Raw genomic sequence first — 13,389 nt, 5'->3', positions numbered from 1 at the left:
GCGGCCACCGCTTCCCATGACCATGACCGAGACCTCGCCCCGACCACCACTGTACATTAGACCAATGCATCGTATACTTAAATCTCGTCGTCGGACGCCAGGAGGTCCTCCTCGGGGAAGTCGCCGACGGTGACCTTGTCTGGGCGCACAAACGCGGCGTGCTTGGGTGCAGCGGAGAAGTAGCGGTGGCCGTCGACCCTGCATTGTCAGCTTGTCCCCAGTCCTGGCTGGCACTCACGCTCCGTCGCCCTTGCCGGTTGGCTCGTCGAGCTCGACGCCGACCCAGACGCCGCCCTTGCCGATATCCGCCAGCCCGACAAAGCGCACCGTCCCGCGCTTGGTCAAACCGCCGTCCGGTGAGATCTCGACGCGCGCGCCGACCTTGAGCGTGGAGGGCACGGCGGCGGGCGGCGCGTGCGTCAGGTTCTCGGGCACGTCGGCGAACCGGCCGAGCTTGTTGGCCTTGAGGTGGGACAGCACGGTGTCTGCGTGCGTGTGAGCTGCGAGCGTCGCGTATCAGCTCACCATTCCGCGCCTCGTACTCGGCGGGCGTGAGCTCAAACTTGTCCACGGCCGACACGTCGGTGTACTCGCCGGGCCGGGCATTGGGGTCGGTGTTGGCGACCTAAGCCGAGCGTCAGCGAGGTGTGCGGGGAGGGGGAAGGGAGGCGACGAGCCGCCGCCAGACCCACCTTGACGACGTAAAACTCCCTCAGGCCATAACTCGCCAGCGTCGCCCCATCATCAACAAGCTGCGCGATCGCCGGCCCGTCGTCGCTCGCGTGCAGGCTCAGCACCTGCCACTGCTGTGCAATGCCCGTAATCGGCACGAGCTTGTCCTTGAGCTGCGCGACCGTCAGGTCCGAGTCGAGCCTGCGCTCGCTGTGCGTGTCGGGCGACGAGACGAAGAAGGACGTGAGGGGCATGCTGTGTGGGCGTGTGTGTGGTTGCAAGTCAACGAGATCGTCGTCGTTCCACAAAGTCACCGTGTCAGTCAGCCTACCCACCTCCACCTCGCGTCGGCCCGTGCGCCCCACGTGGCAAGCCTTGTTGACGTGCCTGGCTGGTTGCTCCGCTCCCATCGTGGCTCTTCATCCGCCGGCACCTCGTCGAGCGTTGTACTCACTTCCCACATCGCCATGAGCGCCGCGAAAGAAGCAGCCCCCAAAGTCGTCGTCGTGACTGGTATGTCCTAGCTCCCCTTGTGACCCACTAACCAACGCCAGGCGCGTCTGGCCTCCTCGGCCGCGCCGTCACCGCCGCGTTCACGAAGCGCGGGGACGCCGTCATCCCGCTGGCGTTTACGCGTGCGGACAGCGACAAGCGATACACCAAGCTCGACCTGACGGACACTGCGGCGGTCGAGGCGTTCTTCGACAAGACCAAGGTGGACGGTGCGTACCCCCGCCGGCGTTCGCGCTGACCCGATCTCAGTCGTCGTGCACGCTGCCGCTGAGCGTCGGCCCGACGTCGCCGAGGCGGTGAGCGAGCTTCACAGTCCACGTTCCATCGCAGCTCACACGACGCGCAGAACCCCGCCGCGGCGGAACGCATCAACGTCGCGACCTCTGCGCATCTCGGCGAGCTGGCAAAGAAGCACGGCTTCACGCTGCTGTACATCTCGACAGACTACGTGTTCAGCGGCCGCGCGCCGCCGTACGAGGTGCACCACACGCCCGACCCGCTGCAGATGTACGGGCGGCAAAAGCTCGCGGGCGAGGAGGCCGTCGTCGCGTCGCGTGAGGGCGGCGCAAACTCGGCGAGCTTGCGCGTGCCTGTGCTCTTCGGACGCGCAGAGTACAATGCCGAGAGCGCGGTGAATGTGCTCGTTGACGGTGAGCCACTGAAAAGGCGCGGCTGACCACGCACCACAGTGGTCAAGGACCAGAGCGGGAAAACGTACACTATGGACCACTACCAGATTCGTAACCCCACCAACGTGGACGACGTCGCGCGGGTGCTGTACGACCTGGCGCGTGAGTTGCGGCGTTGGCAAAGCTCACACACACCAGACCTCACTCGCCCGCTCCCCCCGATCCTTCACTTCCGCTCCACCGGCCCCCAGATGACAAAGTGGGAGATGACGCAGGTCATCGCCCGCGCGCTCGACCTGCCCCTCGACCACGTCACGCCCGTGTCGGCCAAGCCAGAGACCAAGCCCGGCCAGACCGAGCGCCCGTGGAACACGGAGCTCAGCGTCGCCGCGCTCGAGGAGCTCGGCGTCAGCACTGCCGAGGAGAAGCCGTTCACCCAGTGGTGGCCCGAGTATCTTGCCGCCGAGCACAAGTGAGGCAAAAAAGCACAAGTATGAGAGTGCATCTCGATCTAGATATAGAAACCATGCCATGTCCGCCCCGCCGCAACCCGCCGCCTACTTTTGCCGCCTCTTCTCAGTCACCTTTTTGCTCTTGGCCGTCTTGATCTGGCCGCTCGAGCTAGGTGCGGCCTTGGCGGGCGCCGCGCTCTTGTCCTTGGCAATCTTGATGCCCTTGGTCTTGAGGAGGTGGACGCGCTTGCCCTCTGGTTTGCTGTTAGCACGGCCCTCACTGCTCCCAAGCCCAACTCACCCTTGATGATGGCGTCGTCCTCGGCAGCGTCGAACACGGCCTTCTTGGGCTCCTCCTGTCCCTCGGGCACAATGTCGCCCGTGACCTCCTCCTCCTCCTCGGCCTCGGTCGCCTTCTTGCCGCGCTTGCCGACCTTGAACTTGGCGACAAAGAAACCGTCCATGTTGTGCTTGTGGGGGTAGTATCGGCGCGTGAGGTTGACAGTAGGGTTGAAGTGCTTGCCCTCAAACGACGTGAAGCCCTCGACACCAAACTCGAGGCCCGTGGAAACGAGCTTGCAGTGTGGGCGCTTGCGGAGCGCGTAGTCGACCACGCTCTCGTTCTCGTCAACAGTCACCGAACACGTCGAGTAGACGACGTAGCCGCCCGTTGCAGAGTTGGCGTTGACCGAGTCGAGCGCACACAGGATGAGCTGCTTCTGCAGGTGGGCGAGCAGCTGGAAGTCGCGCTCGCTCTTGTTCACCTTGACACTGGCGTCCTTGCTGATGACACCGGTGCCCGAGCATGGCGCGTCGAGGAGCACACGGTCAAAGCCGCCCATGACTCTTGGGAACTCGCGCGCGTCGTAGTTGCAGACGACAACGTTCTTGCAGCCCATGCGGTGGACGTTGGCAGTCAGCGACTTTGTGCGGGCCTTGTTGCTGTCGTTGGCGAACACGACACCAGTGTTTTGCAACAGGGCGGAAATGTAAGTCGTCTTGCCTCCAGGAGCCGACGCCATGTCGAGGACACGCTCTCCAGGCTGGGGAGCGAGCGCGATAACAGGCAGGAACGACGACGCAGCCTGGAGCATGTAGTGGCCAGCCAGGTACTCTGGCGTAGCACCGATAGGCACGGGCGACTCGAACACCTGCAGGCCGACCTTGGACCACTTGCCAATGGGCTCAAGGTTGGCGCCGCGGTTGATGAGCGCCTGGGCGAGGTCACGTCGGCGTGTCCGGAGCGTGTTGGCACGGATGGTAACAGGGCGAGGGGACTCGTTGGACTCGAAGAAGGCAAGCGCCTCGTCGGCCGTGAACAGGCGCATGAGCTTGTTGACCAGGAAGTGGTTGTAGCCAAAGTACGTCGCAATGTCGTGCTCGAGCTGGACGAGGTGGTCGGACCTAGACTTGCCGGGCACGCCGATCGACGTCTTGTCGTCCTTGCCGCTGCAGACGCCGACGAGCCAGCGCATGCGCTGCTCAACGTCGCGCAGGGACACGCCGTGTTCGTGCTCCTCCTCGATGCCGTCGACCGCAGGGAGGGTGTAGCTCTCTTCGAGGTCGTCCTCAAGGTTGGTCTGGATCGCGCCATCCTCATCGTCGTCCTCGTCGTCGCCCTCAGCCATGGCCGCGTCTCCGTCTGCGTCCTCCTCGTCCGAAGCGAAGGCGCTGTCCGCCTCGTCGTCCTCCTCCATGAACTCGTCGTCCTCGACGTCAAACTCGGGGAACTCGTCGCCGAGCACCTCGTCGTCCTCGTCGTCATCCTCCTCGGGCGCCTCGTCGAGGTCGAAGTCGTGCAGACCGGCAGGCAGGCTCTCCTTGCCGCCGTTGATGTCGGCCTCGTCCTCCGAGTCGGTGAACACGAGCTCCTTGGCGGGTCCGTTGTCCAAGTCGTCGTCACTGAGGGTTAGCCGTGGCCATGGGATCTCACTCACGAGTCGGCGGCAGCCTTGGCCTTCTTGCCCTTCTTCTCCTTGGGCTGCTTCTTGGCGTTCTTCACTGGCACCTCGTCCTCCTCGTCTGACCAGTCACTGGTTGGCTGTTAGTGTTGTTCCTGCCGCACACCAAGCCAGCACCTACCCCTGCTGGAGAGCCTCCTCAGCATCACTGTCGTCGTCGACGCGGTCCACAGCCTTGACGCGCGGCTTGCGGGCCTTGCCGGGCGTGGGCAGCGAAGTCGCCTTGACGGCCTTGGCCGGGTTGGCAGTGGAGGGCGCCTTCTTCTTCCCCTTGGACTTCTTCGACTTGTCGAGGTCCGATCCAGGCAAGGGGGTAGGCGGCGCCTGCTTGTTCCTGGCCTTGCGTCCCATGCTATGTTTGTGTGATGGGTGTGGTGTGAGAGGGGGTTGAGATGCAGTAGTCTCTAGTTGTCGGCTGGACCAAAAGTGGAGGAAGTCATCTTCAACTTTTGTGGCTCCCTGACGTGTAAATTTTCTTATCAAAACACACTTGCCACTGATTACAAACAAATCCAAATGTATTAGAAAATCGTGGTAATCAATTAGCGCTGAGGTTGATACAACGAGGGTGCATCACGAGCATGGTCGCGAGCGTCTACTTTACAACTACTTGTTCTGCCTGAGGTCCTGGAAGAACGTCTCAATGTCTTCACGGCTCACACTTTGTCCCGATTGAGCATGACCGGCGAGCATGGCCTTGAGTTTGTCCCTGCGAGGGATCAGCAACGCACAAACAACGGCACGGCACCTACTTCATGGCGTGGAATCCATGCAGAGCCTCAATGGCCTGGACACGGGGCAACGAGCTGACCATACGTTCAGTAACCGCATCCAGTGTCTCGGGCTCCTCCTCGTCCGCGGGTGGTTCATAGATCTCCTCGTCGACGAGAGGGAATGGCAAGGACGCAATCGCCTTCTCCTGAGTCGTTAGCGTGAGCCTAACGTAGGTGTACTCACGTCGAGCTCGCGTCCCAGTCGTTCACGAATGCCGTTTGCAAGGAATATGTCGCCCGCACCCTTCCTCCGAGTAGCAGGTGTACTATCCACGGGTTTCGCGGTGGCGCCGACTTCGGCATTCACAGCCGCCGACACGGCATCTTGTTCCGACGATCCCTCCACACGCGTCCTCTTCGCGTCGGGCAGGTCCGTTTCCTCCAGAGAGCGCTTGGACCCATTCGTGGCAGACTCTGCTCGCCCAACCACCGTCCACTCGCCTTCCTTCTCGCCTGGGACAATCGCCATCCACCCACTCGTTCCAGCACGCTCAGAGAGCAAGGAGTGCGGCCGCACGCAGTCTGCACAGATCAGAGCATCGTACGTGTCTGAGGGAATGAGGCAGTCGGCCTCTTCATCCTCTTCATCGTCTAATGGCGCTTCCCGCTGCGGCTGGAGGTTGAGGCACGACTCGTGGAACCAGTCCTGCATTGTCAGCTTGGACGAGGAAAATTGTAGCTCACTTCACAGGCAAGGCAGTTCACCATCACCTCAGTCTCCGTCAAGGGGTCATAGTCCCTTCCACAGCGGCAGAACTTGCCTGCAAAGTTCTTGGTGTAGCGGTTCGTCTCGTTGGGAGGTTGAGGTTGCTCATGAGGCGGGTTGAGGGTGCAGTGTCGTTTGGATTTGGAGGGCCCAGCTTCGGCCGGTGTCATCGATGACGTGGGACAGTCACATCTGAACGAGCGCTTGGTCCACAGCTCAACCAAACGGTGCTCTGGTGGTCAGATACTGAGCCTCGCGCTATCTGCTCACCAGCGTGGCACGATATGGAGCAGCCATAACACACGCCCTTCTCTCCGCAGTCTGGCAAATGTCAGCTGTAACCCAACTCGCAACTCTGGTGAACCCACCAATACATGAAAAGATGGACTGCCGTAACGCTCCCTTGGAGTAGGTGCACTCGTCGAACGAGTAGGGAAGCACCTCGCGTGCCTCCTCGGCCAGGCGGTCCTGTTCCTCGATGAGGGTGGGGAGGTCGACTACCTCTGAGGCTGGGTGATGCGCCAGGATCTCTGGAGATAGCATTGGGAACGCTGTGGGCGGCATTGTAGTGATGCTTGTGTATGTCGTTGTAAATGAGGGTGGGATGGTGGGATGTTGTTGTTGTGAGCGCAGCCGCTCTCTCTCACGCGTCAACTCGAGAGGTGGAGGTGAACCTCGGGTGATATGGGGCGGGCCTATTTTAACGCGCCTAATCTTCTGCACGCCTATCCCCCTTTTGTATCCGGTGGCGACTGCTGCCTGCTCCAACTTGAATTGTCCTTTGCCGAGAGATGCACATCACGAGACACAAGTCTCAAGACAATCAACTCCGCATCCAACCATCCTCTTTCGCATTACTCAAGGCAGGTGTGGCAAGCCGCACACAAGATGCCTCGCTCCCCTCGTAGGTCCCGCTCTCCCGAGCAGCACCGCTCCTCACACCGGAGTTCGTATCGAAGCCCCTCGCCATCAAAGTCTGGCCGAGACCGCCGAGATGACCGAGACTCTCGTGACTCTCGCCGCCGAGACGACCGCGACCGAGACTACGACCGGGACCGCCGTTCGCGCGACGATGACCGATATGTGAGGGACCGTGAGCGTGAGCGAGACCGAGACCGTGACCGCGATCGTGACCGTGACCGCGAGCGCGATCGCTACGACCGCCGCAGGGACGACCGTGGGGACGACCGCCGAGACCGAGACCGTGATCGTGACCGCCGACGAGACGACTATGACCGCTACGACGACCGCGAGCGCGACCGTCGACGAGATGACCGAGACCGCGATGGACGCCGCAGCGATGACCGTGATCGCGACTCTGGTCGCGACCGTGTCAACGGTGAGTCCTCGAGGCGCTCCGGCCGTTCACCAGAACCCCGCCGCCCGAACTCGGACTCGCCCGCTCCCGTGTCGGAGGAGGAGAAGAAGCGCATCGCCCGTGAGCGCCTGGAAGCTTGGAAGAAGAGCCGTGAGCTGGCCAAGACGGCGAGCGCTAGCAACTCGGCAGCCTCGACGCCCGAGCCAAAGTCGCCAGTGAAGCCTGGTTTCAGCAAAGGTGAGTTGAGCCGCGTGAAGCCTGGACGTGGACTAACGTGCGCAGCGCCTATAGGCAAGTCTAGCTTGTCGTTCAGTTCGCAGTCGCTCTCACGCATCGGTGTGCCATTGAAGCCGACGCCGCTCAAGCGCTCGCTTGGACTGGATGACGATGACGACGAGGGTGACCGCAAGCTTCTCAAGCTCGACTTACCGTCATTCGACCCAGAAGTGCAGAGCGGAACAGCAGCAAATGTTGAGGCTGTCACCGAGGACATGGCGGCTGTTGAGGGAGAGGAGAACGAGGACGACTCGACTGCCGTCAAGCAGGAGAATGGCACGAACGGAACCGACTCCAAGATGGACGTTGATGAGGAGGAAGACGAGGACCCACTGGACGCCTTCATGAAGTCCAACACGGCCGAGGTCAAGCGGGTCACACAACAGGATCGACAACGGCAGGGGCTTATCGGAGGCGATGAGAGCGACGATGAGGTTGAGATCCGCAACTCGGCCGCCGAGGGCCTTGCCAAGGCCGAGGCGCTCCTGCAAGCAGCTGCAAGCAAGTCGAGGAAAAAGGACCTTCCCACTCCCGACCACTCGCTCATCGACTACGAGCCGTTCCGCAAGAACTTTTACACTGCACCCGTCGAAGTTGCCGACATGGACGAAGAAGATGCCGAGCTACTCCGCCTCGAGTTGGATGGTATCAAAGTTCGTGGTGTCGATGCCCCACGCCCGGTTCAGAACTGGGGCGCCTTTGGTTTACCAGTTGCCGCCCTCGACGTCATTCGCGCCAAGGAGTGGGAGAAGCCGTCGCCTATCCAGGCCCAGTCGATCCCGTCCATCATGTCGGGTCGCGACGTCATCGGCATTGCCAAGACTGGATCAGGAAAGACGATTGCTTTCTTGCTACCGATGCTCCGCCATGTCAAGGACCAGCGACCAGTCAGTGGTCTCGATGGCCCTATCGCTGTCATCCTCTCGCCCACCCGTGAGCTTGCCACCCAGATCTACAAGGAGGCCAAGCCCTTCGCCAAGGTAATGAACCTCCGCGTGTCGTGCACCGTCGGTGGCCAGTCCATCAGCGACGACATTGCTGCCATGAAGAAGGGTGCTGAGATTGTGGTCTGCACTCCCGGTCGTATGATCGACCTGTTGACCGCCAACAATGGTCGTGTGACCAACCTTCGCCGTACCACCATGCTCGTCATGGACGAGGCTGATCGCATGTTCGACATGGGCTTTGAGCCTCAGGTCATGAAGATTATCAACAACACTCGCCCCGACGCCCAAAAGGTTCTCTTCTCGGCGACCTTCCCCAAGACGATGGAGGCGCTTGCCCGCAAGATCCTCGTCAAGCCACTTGAGATTACGGTCGGAGGCCGTTCAGTCGTCGCCGCCGAGATTGATCAGCGTGTTGAGGTTCGTGACGCCGACACCAAGTTCAACCGTCTCTTGGAGATCCTTGGCGAGATGAGCAACGAGCACCCCGACGAGCCCGACTTCCGCACTCTCATCTTCGTCGATCGCCAAGAGTCTGCCGACGACCTGTTCCGCGAGCTGCTACAGCGTGGATACCTCGCCTCGTCACTTCACGGAGGCAAGGACCAGGTCGACCGCGAGGAGGCCATCAAGAACTTCAAGAGTGGCGATATCCCCACCATGGTCGCCACATCGGTTGCTGCTCGTGGCCTCGACGTCAAGGAGCTCAAGTTGGTCATCAACTACGACGCTCCCAACCACATGGAAGACTACGTCCATCGTGCTGGTCGCACTGGACGCGCAGGCAACACCGGTACCTGCATCACGTTTGTCACGCCTGAGCAGGAGAAGTTCTCGGTCGACATTGTGCGAGCTCTGGAGGCGTCCAACGCGTTCATTCCCGACAAGCTCAAGGAGATGTCCGATGGCTTCCTCAAGAAGATCAAGTCGGGCAAGGCACGAGCTGCTGGCAGCGGTTTCGCAGGCAAGGGTCTCGACCGCATTGAGCGCAAGCGTGAAGAGAAGGACCGCGCCGAGAAGCATACCTACGGCGACACTTCTGAAGCCGTGTCGTTGTCTTCTCGTGAGGGTGCTGTCATTCCCTACAAGCCCAAGCAGAACGACTTCAAGCCCGGTGAGAACTCCATGAAGGGCGAGTCGGACTACACCTTCACCGAGATCAACGTCGAGGTTGTGCACGGCCCCGCTCCCGACAAGCTGCCGTCTGGTCCTGCGGCTCGTGGTACCAAGGCGGACGCGGCCTCGCTGCCTGCGCAGACACTTGCGATGATCGACCAGGCGCGCAAGGAAGGACGACACATCGACGCGGCCAATCTGGCCAAGATTGCGGCCAAGCTGGAACAGACGCTCGAGAATTCCAAGGCTGCTGCTCTGGGAGCAGCGCAGGCACCCGACCCGCACCGTCGTACCAAGGACCCAGATGCTACCGACTGGCACGCCATCTTCCCGATCAACGATTACCCGCAGAAGGCTCGTTGGAAGGCGACCAACAAGGAGCAGATGCTTCTCCTGTCCGAGATTTCTGGCGCTTCAGTCACCATGCGTGGTGTCTACTACCCGCCTGGCGACGAGCCTGCCCTCGGCCAAGAGCCCAAGCTCCACCTCCTTATCGAGTCCAACGACGAGATGCGCGTGCGCGCGGCGGTCGAAGAGCTCCGTCGCAACCTTGTCGAGGCTTCGGTACAGGCGCTCAACAACACTGACCGCGCGGCGGCGGCCGGTGGGCGTTATGCAGTGTAGAGGGGGGCGTAAAAAAGAGACGAGGCGTGATCACTCAACAATACTCCAATGCATGTATTCAGTATGGACCCGTGAGCATTGTTCGATGTCTTGTGCAGTCTGTGATGTCGCGTCGGAGCGAGTGACTGACTGGAGGGATTCATTTTCGGATCCGAACTCTTTCATGACGTTGTCGATGATGGACATTGCCCCCCGTTGTTGCAGTTTCATCGACTTTTGACAACTCTCTTCATCCCTTCATCCTTTCAACTTGCAACAACACACATTACACCATGGCACCGACTCCAGCATGGGTAGTGAAGGGTCTGCAAGACGTCCTCGGCTTTGGTGAGCTCGACGAGCCGTGTGGAGAGCATCAGCTGACCGGCCGTAGACGCCGAGACGGTTGAGCAGGCTATCGTCCCCGACCTCGAGTCTTACACCAGCGAGGTGCGGCTCAGGTCGCATTTGCAGGTGAGTACAGCGTTGGTACTGGTACGCGACACCACTGGTGCTCTGTGGGAGCCGGTGTTGTGCACACGCAGAAATGCAGCTCGCACCACCTATTGATTCCATCACACGATCACCTGCCCCACCGATTGATCGCCCCTCCACGTTCACCACTAACACTGCCAGGATTTCCTCGGCACCACCGCCCCCGCGCGCGCCTTTGCAGACAGGTACATTCAGTACCGCTTCCCCTCGATCGCCGCCAGCAGCAGGCCGCAGATCCTGACTCCGGACCCGGATCTAGTCAAGAAGCCCAAACCCAAGGCCAAGTCGACGAGCGGCAGCGGGCGCGCGACGCCGGCTGCTTCGTCGTCGTCGACGAACGTTGCAGAGGCGCTCGAGGCCGCGTTCGGGCCTGGGGGCAAGGTGTACCAGAAGCACCAGGACAACGACCTCTTCCCCGGCCGCGGCGGCTCTGGCAAGGGCGCAAACCGCGCAACGCCCGGCAGCGGGGCGCACACCCCACGCTCTGGACTCGTCGGGAGCGCGATCACCATCCACGAGGCCAAGCCCAAGCCCGCGCCCAAGGACAAGGGCAAGGCCAAGGAGGACAAGATCTGGGATCTGCCCAAGAGCAAGGCTGTCCTCCGGCTCGAGGGCCAGATTGCCAACCTCAAGGGCATGCGGGCGGGCTTGGGCAAGGTTGCTCTGAGCGACGACTATGTGCCATGCTTCTGTCAAGGTGGGTGTGGGAGAAATGACAGAGCTAACGTGCAGCCCGCGTTCACCCAATCGCACCGTACACGCCGCAGTGTGCGGCGTGCGGGCTGATCCTGTGCAAGCTTCAGCCGCCTCACGCGCCTTGTCCGTCGTGCTCCCGCCCGACGCTTGCGCCTAACGCCTTGTCCCGGCTCATCGAGCGGATCCAGGGCGAGATCGTGGAGCAAGAGGCTCTCGAGCAGGCTGAGCGGGACGAGGAGGACCGGCTGCGCAAGGAGAAGTGGATCGCCGAGACGGGCGGTGGTTCTTTCCCCTCGCTGCCGGGCAATGCGCCGAAGGCCAAGAGCACAGCCGACGCAGCGCGCAAGGTGCTCACTATCGGCAAGAACGCCAAGGGCAAGGGCCGCGCGACGGTCACGACAACGACGTATACGTCTGTGCCTGTGCCAAGCTCGTCCAAGCCGAAGGAGGAAGCGCCGTCAAAGCCGACCGACATCATCCCGCGGCCTAGGTCGCCACCACTCGACCCCGCAAGAGCAGCCATGGAGCTGAGCAAGATCCTCTCGTGGCGTGGCGAGCACGATAGGCCTTGGGGCGACCCCAAGGCTGAGCGCCGCGGCGAGACCTGGTCCTATGTCGAGCCGCCGCTCCTCGAGGTCGTTGGGCGTGAGGGTACCGGCCGCCGCAGCAAGGCCAAGGATAAGGCTAAGAACATTGGCCTTGATGGGCGCAAGGTTGTTGGCGCAGCGTAGACACCATGCAACCCAGTTTAGAGCAGCAATCACATCCGAGATACAAACCAGGTGGCCGTCGCTGTCGCCTCTCTCCTTACACCTCATCTTCGTCGTCGTCATCATCATCATCGTCGTCGTCGTCGTCCTCCTCGTCCTCGTCCACTCCCTCCTCATACTCCGCCACACGCTCATCCCCGTTGCCATCATCTTCGCCCTCCCCTTCCATGTCATCGTCCTCGTCGTCTTGCCCTTGCGCGCACCCACGAGAGAACTGTTGTGGGATCACGTCGGTGCCGTCGTCGGACTCCTCGGCCTCATTGTCGTCCTCTGGGTACTGCTGGTCTTGCTGCTCGATATCGTGCCCTTCGTCGTGGTCGTCCACAACACCGCCCTCATCCCCCTCCCAACCCTCCTGGCCCTCCTCCCACTCGTGCCCCTCCTGCGACTCCTGCCCATCCTCCCACTGCTGCTCCTGCCACTCCTGCGGCTCGTCGTCGTCCTCCTCTTCCTCCTCCTCCTCCTCCTCCTCCTCTCCCTCACCCCACTCCTCTCCGTCGGGACCGACGCGATCGTTGACAGTCAAGCCTTCATAGCCGGCAGCCAACTCGTCGTAACCATCGCCCTCGTAGCCTTGGGCGTACCGCTGATTTGCGTCCGGCCAGGCGTCATCGCCAACGCCATCGCCTCCACCGCTACTGCCTGAGCGCCCGAAGCCAACGTTCTTCAACGATATCTTGGGGAAGTTCACCCCCGACCCAGGCTTCGGCCCCAGCGAGATGCTGTGCTCCTGGCCTTCCTTGGCAGCGCCGTCATACTGGTAGCTTTGTGTCAGCTGGCTGGCTCCCGACAACGACTTACTCCGTGACCGCTATCGCGCTGGCCGCAGCGCCGGCCGCACCGAAGAAGCGCGCCGAGACGGACTTGAGCTGGTCTCGCTTCCTCACCCTAGGCTGTGAGGTGACTGCTGGGGGGTCCGAGGGCGGTGCGGCGGCGGCCGGCTTGGGGGCGGCTGGGTTCGCGGAAGGCGGCCGAGCAGCGGCTGGCTTCGGGGCAGCTGGTGTCGAGGCGGATGGCTTTGCTGTCGGTGGCTTCGGAGCGACTGGCTTTGTCGCACCCGGCGTCGCGGCGGGCTTCACGGTGCCGGGGCCCACGGCAGGAGGCTTGTCTGACGGGGGTTTGGCAGCGGCAGGGTTGGCGGCAGTTGGTTTGGCGGCGGGGGGTTTGGCGGCGGGTGGTTTGGCGATGGGGGGCTTCGCCACCGGAGGCGTGACGGACGGAGGTGTGGCTTGGTTGACATCCTGCTCCTTGGGCCCAGCGGGCTGGCCTATAACCCCCTTGGCTCCGCCGTTCAGCACCACAGTGTCGCTGCTGTTCGTCATGTCGAGGGTCGGACTGGGTTTTACGAGTTTGATGTGGCGAACGTGGCGGATCGGCTGGCTTTTCGCTTGGAGAGACAGATCGAGTTGAGCTAGGATCACAAGTTGCGCGCGGCTGTAGGCGTAGAGAGCAGCTATGTAACAGG

The 13,389-nt window shown here is 61.9% G+C and overlaps 6 protein-coding genes across 6 annotated transcripts; 2 read left to right on the top strand and 4 right to left on the bottom strand.

Moving 5' to 3' along the window:
* Positions 1-70: 70 nt before the first annotated feature.
* Positions 71-933, bottom strand: TBCB (Tubulin-folding cofactor B). Its single transcript, XM_062775533.1, has 4 exons — positions 693-933; positions 526-625; positions 239-485; positions 71-198 (listed from the first exon to the last, which is right to left on the bottom strand). Exons 1-4 carry the CDS (start codon positions 924-926, stop codon positions 78-80), a joined length of 702 nt encoding a protein of 233 aa, XP_062631517.1. The 5' UTR covers positions 927-933; the 3' UTR covers positions 71-77.
* A 206-nt stretch (positions 934-1,139) lies between these two features.
* Positions 1,140-3,883, top strand: mat2b (Methionine adenosyltransferase 2 subunit beta; the record flags this gene model as incomplete). The annotated part of the gene is made up of 7 exons (XM_062775532.1): positions 1,140-1,185; positions 1,227-1,394; positions 1,435-1,481; positions 1,532-1,835; positions 1,875-1,976; positions 2,013-2,520; positions 2,568-3,883. 6 exons carry the CDS (start codon positions 1,140-1,142, stop codon positions 2,288-2,290), a joined length of 945 nt encoding a protein of 314 aa, XP_062631516.1. The 3' UTR covers positions 2,291-2,520; positions 2,568-3,883.
* On the bottom strand, positions 2,372-4,653 carry nop2 (25S rRNA (cytosine-C(5))-methyltransferase nop2; the record flags this gene model as incomplete). The annotated part of the gene is made up of 4 exons (XM_062775531.1): positions 4,349-4,653; positions 4,204-4,299; positions 2,568-4,168; positions 2,372-2,520 (listed from the first exon to the last, which is right to left on the bottom strand). The coding sequence occupies exons 1-4, from the start codon at positions 4,576-4,578 to the stop codon at positions 2,372-2,374; spliced, it is 2,076 nt and encodes a 691-aa protein (XP_062631515.1). The 5' UTR covers positions 4,579-4,653.
* Positions 4,654-4,758: 105 nt separating this feature from the next.
* mlo2 lies at positions 4,759-6,300 on the bottom strand. The gene is made up of 6 exons (XM_062775530.1): positions 6,075-6,300; positions 5,977-6,027; positions 5,685-5,938; positions 5,185-5,646; positions 4,980-5,146; positions 4,759-4,936 (listed from the first exon to the last, which is right to left on the bottom strand). The coding sequence occupies exons 1-6, from the start codon at positions 6,268-6,270 to the stop codon at positions 4,834-4,836; spliced, it is 1,233 nt and encodes a 410-aa protein (XP_062631514.1). The 5' UTR covers positions 6,271-6,300; the 3' UTR covers positions 4,759-4,833.
* A 218-nt stretch (positions 6,301-6,518) lies between these two features.
* On the top strand, positions 6,519-11,885 carry PRP5 (Pre-mRNA-processing ATP-dependent RNA helicase PRP5; the record flags this gene model as incomplete). Its single annotated transcript, XM_062775529.1, has 5 exons — positions 6,519-7,261; positions 7,316-9,964; positions 10,358-10,437; positions 10,600-11,155; positions 11,191-11,885. Exons 1-5 carry the CDS (start codon positions 6,595-6,597, stop codon positions 11,883-11,885), a joined length of 4,647 nt encoding a protein of 1,548 aa, XP_062631513.1. The 5' UTR covers positions 6,519-6,594.
* Positions 11,886-11,961: 76 nt separating this feature from the next.
* Positions 11,962-13,246, bottom strand: PRP1 (Repetitive proline-rich cell wall protein 1; the record flags this gene model as incomplete). Its single annotated transcript, XM_062775528.1, has 2 exons — positions 11,962-12,688; positions 12,726-13,246. The coding sequence occupies 2 exons, from the start codon at positions 13,244-13,246 to the stop codon at positions 11,962-11,964; spliced, it is 1,248 nt and encodes a 415-aa protein (XP_062631512.1).
* Between the last annotated feature and the right edge of the window lie 143 nt (positions 13,247-13,389).

This window comes from Vanrija pseudolonga, chromosome 7 (genome assembly GCF_020906515.1).
Source record: "Vanrija pseudolonga chromosome 7, complete sequence".
Taxonomy (NCBI): domain Eukaryota; kingdom Fungi; phylum Basidiomycota; class Tremellomycetes; order Trichosporonales; family Trichosporonaceae; genus Vanrija; species Vanrija pseudolonga.
The sequence above is the reverse complement of the archived record's forward strand: the minus strand, read 5'-3'. Positions and strand labels throughout refer to the sequence as shown.

Excerpts from the sequence above, each read along its gene's own strand:
- TBCB (XM_062775533.1), bottom strand. The coding sequence starts at position 926 with ATGCCCCTCACGTCCTTCTTCGTCTCGTCGCCCGACACGCACAGCGAG. Across the intron at positions 486-525 it reads CGAGTACGAGGCGCGGAATG|ACACCGTGCTGTCCCACCTC; the intron begins GTGAGCTGATAC and ends ACACGCACGCAG. Across the intron at positions 199-238 it reads ACCGGCAAGGGCGACGGAGC|GGTCGACGGCCACCGCTACT; the intron begins GTGAGTGCCAGC and ends CTGACAATGCAG.
- mlo2 (XM_062775530.1), bottom strand. The coding sequence starts at position 6,270 with ATGCCGCCCACAGCGTTCCCAATGCTATCTCCAGAGATCCTGGCGCAT. Across the intron at positions 5,939-5,976 it reads CTCCATATCGTGCCACGCTG|AGCACCGTTTGGTTGAGCTG; the intron begins GTGAGCAGATAG and ends TCTGACCACCAG. Across the intron at positions 5,147-5,184 it reads GACTGGGACGCGAGCTCGAC|GAGAAGGCGATTGCGTCCTT; the intron begins GTGAGTACACCT and ends CTAACGACTCAG.